The 9549-nt window shown below is 44.5% G+C and overlaps 1 protein-coding gene across 1 annotated transcript; it reads right to left on the bottom strand.

Annotated features, from left to right (window-relative positions):
• Positions 1-216: 216 nt before the first annotated feature.
• LOC111160843 (testis expressed 51) lies at positions 217-3345 on the bottom strand. Its single transcript, XM_022524215.1, has 4 exons — positions 3115-3345; positions 2941-3015; positions 2610-2699; positions 217-417 (listed from the first exon to the last, which is right to left on the bottom strand). The coding sequence occupies exons 1-4, from the start codon at positions 3314-3316 to the stop codon at positions 242-244; spliced, it is 543 nt and encodes a 180-aa protein (XP_022379923.1). The 5' UTR covers positions 3317-3345; the 3' UTR covers positions 217-241.
• Between the last annotated feature and the right edge of the window lie 6204 nt (positions 3346-9549).

Genomic DNA, 9549 nt, shown 5'->3' with positions numbered 1-9549 from the left:
GGAATTAAGTGAGACTGGACTGAGCCTGTGGAGTTACCACTGCTGGAACCAGAGCAGTAGGAGAAGGGTGTTTCAGAAGGGTAAGGGTGGCAGGCCAGCAGAGGGAGGGTGAGAGGAGGGAACAAGCCCCTTTAGGACCTTATGGAGATGATCTCAGTGTCAGCTGGGTCTGTCCGGACACCGCGGGAAGCCGATGCTATAGTTCATCAGAATAATAGGAAGATGTTTTAATGAAAGGTATTTACAAGGCATGGGCACAGGGAAACCACAAGACAGAGTGTAGCCTTTTGGACCACAGGAATGCTACCACCCCCTGTTGGAGAGTGTCAGGCAAGGGACAGTTACTGGAACTCAGAGATGAACGAGCTTCCTGACAGCAACTGTGATCTTGGTTCAGACCAGTGGACTGCTGGGTTCCTGCTGAGACAAGAAGCAGGGCATTTACACCCCCACCTTCTGCATGCCCTTGCCTCTGTCCCTCTGAACTCTTGCTGGCTGAACCTAACCAGGAGCAGAGAGCAGGAGGGCCATGTTGATTGTCTATATATGTCAGGGAGTGCGGTGTCCCATGTGGGGAGAGGGTCTCCAGAGGGATAAAGACAGCTATAGGTGGAGGGCACCTTGTGGAGATTTGCTGCCACTGTTTCCTGGGCCCCTGGCCCTGAGTGTGTACTCACATTAAGAGGATATGGGGCCTTCTGAGCCCCAGCCTTGATCCCACTTTGCTCTGGATGTCACACTCTGGGAGCCAGGATTGAGACCTCCAGCCTTGCTACCCCCAGCTTTCCCTCCTTGGGAGACCTACATTCTGTCAGGGGTCTCCATTCCCAGTACCTTTTCAGCTTCCTTCTTCCTCTTGTCATGCCAGAAAATGTACCATCTGGGCCAGGAAACAAAGTGGAGATGGGTCAGTCAAGGAGTAGGTTTGTCTTCTCTGGGGATGCTAGGGCTTGAGAGTCACTCACCCACTTCCAGCTATGGCTGCCAGAAGCAGAATAATGCCAAAGCTCACAACCCATGCGAGGATTCTCCGGCTCCTGGCTGGGGGGTATAAAAGGGGGAGCCACGTGTTTGGGGGGCAAGGAGGGCCATCTGGGCCCAGAGAGACTACATTCTTTCCTCCTTGTATTTGTCCACTCAGTCATTTGTTTGCAAACACTTACTGAGCACCTACTGTATACCTGGCATATATTAGAGATAAATGAGACATGGTCCCTGCTCTCTATGAGGTAGACAAGCAAACAATTATGGTGTGGTATCCCAGGGAAGCAGAGGAGGACAGAACAGAGGAAAAGTATACACAAGGAAGGCTAATGAGCCTCAGGCGGTGGGGCTGGTCAGGGAAACCTTCTTAGGAAATAGGACTTCTGACTGGACTTTGAAAAACAAGTACAAGTCCAGTTTTGGTCCCATGGTCAAGTAAAAAATTGTGCTGTAGGCAGAGGACACAGAATATTCAAAGGAAAAGCTTGAAGTCATCTGTATGTACAGCATGTCAGTAGCTCAGTGTGGCTGGGGAGGAGTGGGGTGGTGGAAGGTGTGCAGGGGCTATTTGCACAAGGCCTTACGAAGAGCTAGGCCTTATCTGGGGGGCAGTTGGGCTACAAACAGGGAGTGTCATAGGAAGATTTGCTCCTTGAGAAGGTTCCTTGGTTGTTGAGTAAGATGTGGCCAAGAGGGGCAGACAGGCCAGCTGAGTGACGCTAGCATAACCCAGCTGAGAAGTGAGGATGCCTGAGGAATGGTGGTGGATACTGCAATGAAAATATGGTAACACATTTAAGAATTATTTAACAAGATTTTGTGATTGCATGTCTTGAATATGGGGGAGGGAAGTTCCCGGTTTAGGAGGCTTAGGGCTTGTGTGGTGCCATTTGCTGAGAGGGACCCTGAGGGAAGAGCAGATTGGGGGTGGGGGAGTTGAGTTTGAATACGTTTCCAAGCATGCTTGCTTTGAGGGCCCGAGAGATCTCCAGGGGAGATGTCCTAGAGGCAGATGGCTTTATGGCTCTGAAGTTGGACATGTGGCATCAAGAAATCCCAGGAGTTGCTATGTTCTCTGGGTGGACAGCAAAAAGAGCTTGAGGCTGAGCAGAGGAGGAAGACAATCCAAAGACAACAATGACCCAGGATGGAGTACGGGCAGGTTGGATGCAGGATGCTAGCTGCCACTGACCTGGGCAGAGAGTTGGGTCTTTGCAGGTAAGAAGGTGTGTCTTGCAGCTGGCACAATTGATGACCTCCAATGTGGGGTGTAGCTCTGTGAAAGGGGATAGGCAAAAGCCTTAGCCAGGGCCGTGTGCCCCTCGCCTCTCATTCCCCCACCCCCAAGTCCCCATACATACTCACCACAAGACTTGTTACAAGCTGCCCAGGAGGGTGAGATGATAGAGAAACTGAGGTGCTGGGGGAGGCAGACAGAGCCATGAAGGGTTGGGGTATCATCAAGAAAGGGAACTTGGAGAAGGTGTGGACAGGCGCCCAGTATGTGGGCAAATGGGGATTCCTGGGGAGGGACATGGGAGGGGCTGCAGACTGGGCTCTGTTCTTCTCAGTCTTGGGGAAGGTGAAGGGCTGAGTGGTGGGCAGGGGCCATCTCCACCTCTCACCCTTCTCCTTCAGCTTCTTAGACGTCTCATTCAGCCTGTTAGTAAACACCTGTTTCTGGACATTAATCTCTCTCAGAAGTGATGGTTTATCTGAATGGGAAAGGAAGAGAGGGAGAGGTGTGCTCATCATCTACATTTTATAGGTGGAAACAGTTACATAACTCAAGATTGGGAATTCGAGCCAGGTTTTTCAAACAGTAACTTCACAGAGCACATAGATGCTGGGTCAGTCACCACTCTTCACCACATATCCCCACCCCAGGCCAGCAGGCCCTCTAGAAGTGCCTTGGGGTTCTGGGTTTTGTCAACAGAAGCCTGGGGGCTTCCTCACCATCTCGAAACTTCTTAATGGCTTCATCTATGTGATTGAATAATTTGGCTGTTGCTTCTTCCATATGGGCATGATCTGAGAATGAGATGTGGGATGAAGGGCAGTTGGGGGTATAAGATCCCAGGTCAGGTAAAGGGCCCATCCCTGATCCCTGGTGTCTAGGCTGTGCCTCACCAAGATACCAGGGTTCTGGGAAGACATAATCTTTCTTCAGGAATAGGGAGTGGATGCTTTGGGAGAGATCTCTGGGTGGTCCTGGGGAGCCCCATAGAATCTGCAGGTCATAGTCTATCAATGCAGGCAGTTGTGGCCAGCAGTGGAAGCAGCTCTTCCCATTGATGGCAGGCAAGAGACAGGCAAGCAGGAGAAGCAGCATCTTCTGGGGTCTTCACTCTGTGCTCTTAATACCCTGCCTAGCAGTTCCACATGGAATGATGGTAGTCCCTCTCCCTGGAAACCACATTCTCTTTGCAGAACAAAGATAAATTCCACAGGGCACAGTGAGGGCCAGTTATGATACAAAAAATAGGCTTTGGTGCCAGAACCAACTCAAGGTCTCAATATCTCCCTCTGAATATGAGGTCACTGATGTTCTTGGGGAGGATTCTTGTGAGGATCAGAGAGGTGGCTGTGCAGTCTTGTGTTGATGATCAGCTCTCCTGATGGTATTTACCATGTATGAAACAGTTCAATTGGCTGAAATTTGAGAAGTCAGGAGGGAACAGCACAAAGAGAGGGCTAGTTATGTAAAGAACATGATTCACTTTTCCACATAGAGATGGTCAGCCAAGGGGAAGCTTATGGAACATACATCTTTTTCATGGCACATATAAATTAGCAGCTGTCTTGTGCCTGCCCAAGCCAAAGGAACATAGCTATTCCTACCACAGTGTAGTGTAGACACACTGTAGACAGAGTTCCAGCCTGTATCTGGATGTACAGAGAGAAAAGTCATCTTTGGGCCAGTAGTTCTTGTGTGTAATGTGCATTGAAGAAAAACAAAGCTCCTTACTTGTGGGTAAAGAAAAAGCCAGTGGAATATTTGTCACTGCTTAGCTGGTAAGCTTTTTGTCTTCCATGCCATGCTTCCAATCAGCTTCTGAGTGTCTGAGGCTGGATTATGAGCAGCTGAAAGCCACCAGGCATTTGAAGAATGCTTCTTACATGAACAAGAGGAAAAACAAAACAAAACAAAACAAAACAAAACAAACAAAACCTAATAGCAAGAAATCAAAACAAAAGCAAACAAAAACCACAGGAAAAAGAAAGGGTACAAAGATATGGTGAGAAACAAAAGAAAACTTAGAATACCACTATTTAAATAAACTATTGCTTTCTCCAGACAAGAAGAGACTGCTATGTAAAGGAAAAATAGAATAACAAAAGTTATTGGAGATTAAAAATATAATAGCAGGAATTTAAAAAAATTCCATAGAAGTGTTAGGAGGTAAAGTTTTGGAAATCTCCCAGACAGAAGTACAGAAAGACAGACACAAGAAATAGGGAAAAAAAGATACATTAAATAGTCAATCCATGAATTCCAATACCCAGCTAATACAAGTTTCAGAAAGAACAGAGAAAATTGAGGGAAAAATTATTCATGATAGAAATTTGGTAGGAATTATATATGGATAGGAATTTTATCTTATAGGGAGAGGAATTTGGAGGACAGGCATCAAGATTTGCCAGAAGAAATAGTTGAATTGGTAAATTCCATCAGGTGGGCTTTGAGATGAGAGAGTGATTCTGAGTACTGCACAGCTGATGCTTTCCCAATGACTCTGGACAGTTTTGAGGTTAAGGAATTAGCATACTTTTTCTACTCAGGCCATGCTCTGGAAGGGAAGGTCCTGAATCAGGGTTGGAAAAAACAGTGCTCTCTCCCCTGATGCCCTGGATACCATTCAGAGGTATATAATTATGCAAGTCAGTAGCTTACAATGTTTGCCATCACTTGTGGTGGGAGGGGGGCTCTGCCCAGCCTGTGTGAAAACACAGTATTGACAGAAATGATACAAGGAAGAAATTTTAGAAAGACATGTATTTCCATATTGAAGGGGCCCACTGAGCAGGTATTGAGGGGTAGGAATAGGAAAAACCACACCAAGGCACAGAGAAAAAAAAACAGACCATGTACAATAATCAGAATTACTTCAGACTTCTCAAGAGCAATGTACGAAATAGTAGACAATGGAACAATTTTATATTCTGAGAAAAAATGTATCCATGTTATAACTCCATACTGAGGAAAATGTCAGCCAGGGAGGAAGAAAGACTATTTCAACCAGACAAGGTTTAAAATTAAACTCTATTATCTTTTCTCAAAAAACTATTGGGCGATATGCTCCAACTAAATGAACAAAACAAGGAAACAAGATGAAGACATGAAGTCAGGAAATGGAAAATCTAACCTTGCAGAGAGGTGAGGAGAACCTCCATAGTGACACACCAGTATGACAAGTGGTCCAGACTGGCTCTCCTTGGATGAAGAAAATCCTGAAATAGGTGGCCTAGGTCAGCCTCCTCTGGGAACTGGGTTCTTTTTCTGACTTTCTTTGGTCTTATTTGTTCTCTTTTGCTTTTCCTTGGCAGAAATAGTCTTTTCTCAAAAGGAGGTGGTAATGTTCAATACTCAGGATTTTGTTTTGGGTGGTGAAATAATCGCAGTAGGTCTTTAGAGTGCTTTGGCATCAAGCTATCAGGAAACCCCTGCTGAAGTAAAGGGAATATTCTGTAAGAAGCAGTCATACTTGTTAGAGTTCTACCCTAAGATTTGGGTCTAAGCCCTAGAGTGTGCTATGTCTTCCTTTACCTTAGTTTATGCTTGTCCTCTGGGAAACTTGTGAGGGTAAGTTTCAGGCGTCACTTTGTCCTTGGCTCAATACCATCTCAATTCACCCTGGCATCCTAGTGTCAGTCAACTAAAGTGGTGCTGACTCTTTGAAGTGGTAAAGATTTTATTTATTTATTTGACCCACAAAGATCACAAGTAGGCAGAGAGGTAGACAGAGAGAGAGCGGGGGCAAGGGGGCGGTGGAAGCAGGCTCCCTGCTGAGCAGAGAGCCCGATGCAATGTGGGGCTCTATCCCAGGATGCTGAGATCATGACCTGAGCTGAAGGCAGAGGCTTAACCCACTGAGCCACCCAGGCACTCCTGAAGTAGTATTTAAATGTAGAATCACAGAGACCATGAACTTGGGGAGCTTTTGATCCAACACATTGCCTATGACTGGTAGCTCTTCAACCTATTCATTTTCTAGCCTCGACTTGCTTGCCTTGATTTCTCTTCTTATTTCTAATTAGTTCAATAGTTTGTTGTGTACTTGGAATGAATTAGGCATTTGGATTGAATTAGAAGTCTAAATAGTAAAGGCAGCCCTTTCCATTACTAGGCATCTTGGGGGTATTAGAGCCTTCTTCTGTATATTGAGATCATATCCATCCTGTGCCTCCTGCAACTTGGGCATGTCTCCTAACCCTGACACAGGAAAGCTCATGCAGTTTTTGAAGACACAAATAAAGCTGCTTCTTTGGGGCCAAACATCCCTCTGGCCCAAGAGGTTTTTTTTTTTTAGGTTCCCATCTCAGAATATGGTTTCCTGTCCCCCCCCACATTCTGAATGCTATCCTTTCAAACCATTTCTCTCTGCCAGAGAGAATGGTATTGGCAAAATTTGTTTGATACCATCACACATAGATTTCCCTGTGTATTGCTCCATAACCAGTTACCACAAACTTAGTGGCCTGAAACAACACACATTCATCATTTTATGGTGTCTTATAGGTCAGAAGTCTGGGCAAGGCTCACCTGGTCTCTATCAGGGTCTCACAAGGCTGAAATTGTGATGTTATAGAGTTGACCCTTGAACAACATGGGTTGTAACTGTGTGGGTTCAATTATAATTTTTCTTTTCAACAAATACACTATATTACTATAAATGCATTTTTTCTCTTTACGGTTTCTTAACATTTTCCTTTCTGTAGTTTATTGGAATAATAAAGTATATAATACATATAACAGGAAATATATGTTAATTACTTATATTATTGTTAGGCTTCAGGTCAACAGTAGGCTACTAGTAATTAAGTTTTTGGGGAGACAAAAGTTATGTGTGGATTTTCCACTGTGTGGAAGGGGTTGGTGCCCTGAATCCTTATGTTGTTCAAGGGTCAAGTGCATATCCTAAGCTAATCAGAGGAGTGAAATCCTTTATATTCACAGCACTGCCTTATGTTCAGGGGCACAGGATTATACTGGGTATGGACAACAGGGGACAGGAATATTGGGGATCATCACAGAATTCTGCCTACTACACCTCTAAATCTCAAATATTTACTCTTTGGATCTGTGATAATGTCACTAGACCCCTCCCCACATATTTAGTCACCAATTTGGGTTATGAAACTATGCCTCCCCATAGCCCCTTAGTGTGAAAATAAGTTAGTTGGAGGCATAGCTGCATTGGCACCAACTGACACCAACTACCTGGAGTTAGTGCATACTCCATAGGTTAAGGACACCATCCTTCATAAGACTGACCTCACTTCAGACACTAGCCACAGGGTCTGGGGTTCTAGGCCATTTCATTTCTTACCACCTGGTTACAAATATGGGTTTTCCCACTATCCCCCCAGGTTTCATGATTTGCTAGAAAGACTCACAAAACTCAGGCAAGTGCTATACTTATGATTATAGCTTTATTATAAAGGATACAAATTGGAAACAACCAAATGAAGAGACAAATAGGAGGGTCGCAAATGTGAAGTTTCTGTATCTTCAGGATGCCTTACCCTCCTGGTACATTCCTTTTCCAGGAAGTTCACTTGAGCTTCAGTGTCTACAATTTTTATTGGAGTTTCATTGTATAGACGTGATTGAGTCATTGGCTATGTGATTAACTCCAACCTCCATCTTCCCCCTCCTCTTAGAGGTTCGGCTGATACCACCTGGATCAAAGTGCAAACACTCTAAACACATGGTATTTCTGGCCTAGCCAGATCCCGTCTTGAGTCACTGCCTTAGCATAATATCAGCAGTAAGCCCCCCATAAGTAGCAAAGACATTCCTATCACTCAGGTTAAATCCAAGGATTTAGAGGTTACCTCCTGGGAACCAGAGAGAAAGGCCAGCCAGATTCTTTACCACACAACAACAGCACATAAAGTTATTTCTGCTCACTAATATTTTGGCTTTAATACACCTGGATCCAGTCTTTGTAATGCTTCTGTTGGAACCTTCTGAGAGGTTCTCAAGTTCCAGGTCCAAGCTTTTGATTCACAGGTGCTGAATTGTGGAGATAGAAGGAGAGTAGCAATGAGAGATCTAGGGACAAGTGGAACATTACAAGGGCATCTATTTTCACAGAGTGCACAAGCAGATTAGCTTAGTTGGTCAGCAAAACTAGCTTAGAGGTTATTGGCTTGTAAATCCAGTGCTGTTGTTACAAGGAAGCTTCGTTAAAGGGTGTTTGATAAATCCATGAGGTTAGTGTCGCCTTGGTAAATGCCTTTACAAAAGATTGGATTTAGTTTTTTGATTTTTTTAATGAAAAAAATAGAAAAAAATCCTCACCAGATGACCCATCATAAATGAAATATTCATTTCATTTTCTTTCTGGTTAAAACTCATGTCTTGAAATGCTTTGTTGTATCTACTTAGAATGATCAATGGAGATGCCTGGGGGGACTTCTCCTGTAGAACTTGCTGCTAGAGAAGATTAAAATTACATGAAGCCACTCATGTAATTTTAATGACCATCAAAAGAATTTTGACTAGAATTGGGAGGAATTTAAAGTGAGATGCTTCTTCTGGGAAAGGCTGAGGACATGGTCCTTTGGTATTCAAGGAGGCGAGGTCAAGCATCTATAGGACATTTTGTCTTCCACCTCTGTTTCTAGTTAGAGACATTATCTCCACAATCAAGGGTTAAGGAAAGAGGGTCTGCAAAACTAGGAGCTCCTGGCCATCTTCTTGCTGCTTCTAGAGAATCATGCAGGGTAAGAGATGGGCATGGCCTTAATGGGGCTCAGTGACCCATGTGTTCTTCCTAGGTGGAGTGAGCTGAGGCCCAGGATGGGAACTGATGAAGGTTCAAGTGCAGCACTGTGCTTTCCAGACCAAGGCTTACCACCCTATACTTATACCGTCTATCTCTCAAATTTTCCATTTTATGCTCACTGAGCTCCTGCATCCATAAAGCCTACTCAGGTTTTTCCATCTCAGTGATTTCTACATCTTCTGATCCCTCAGAAGGCCATGTCTAAGTTTTTCATTAGGTAATTTGTTATCTGCTGATTTGGGGACACATTTTTTTTTTTTTACTATTGATTTAAAATGGCATTAAAATCCAATATAAGACATACTGCCCCCCAGACCTTACCAGCCTGCTTTTAAATATGGGGTCACAATCACAATAACATTTCTCTGGGTCATCTCGTTTTTGCAAGCTCTCAGCTCTTGTGGCTCTTCCACTGTCAGTAGTTTGGAAGTCCTCAGGCCATGTCTCCCCTGGGGTTGTGAGCACAGTTTATGCAGCTGGCCTGAAGTGTCTCCTCCTCTCTCTGATGCTGAGCTCCCCATTGCCACTCTCCACACATGATGTTCTTAGC

The sequence above is a fragment of the Enhydra lutris genome, unplaced genomic scaffold, assembly GCF_002288905.1.
Source record: "Enhydra lutris kenyoni isolate GAN:26980312 unplaced genomic scaffold, ASM228890v2 scaffoldscaffold78, whole genome shotgun sequence".
Lineage (NCBI taxonomy): Eukaryota > Metazoa > Chordata > Mammalia > Carnivora > Mustelidae > Enhydra > Enhydra lutris.
Note: the sequence above shows the minus strand (reverse complement) of the source record. Positions and strands in the feature narration are given on the sequence as shown.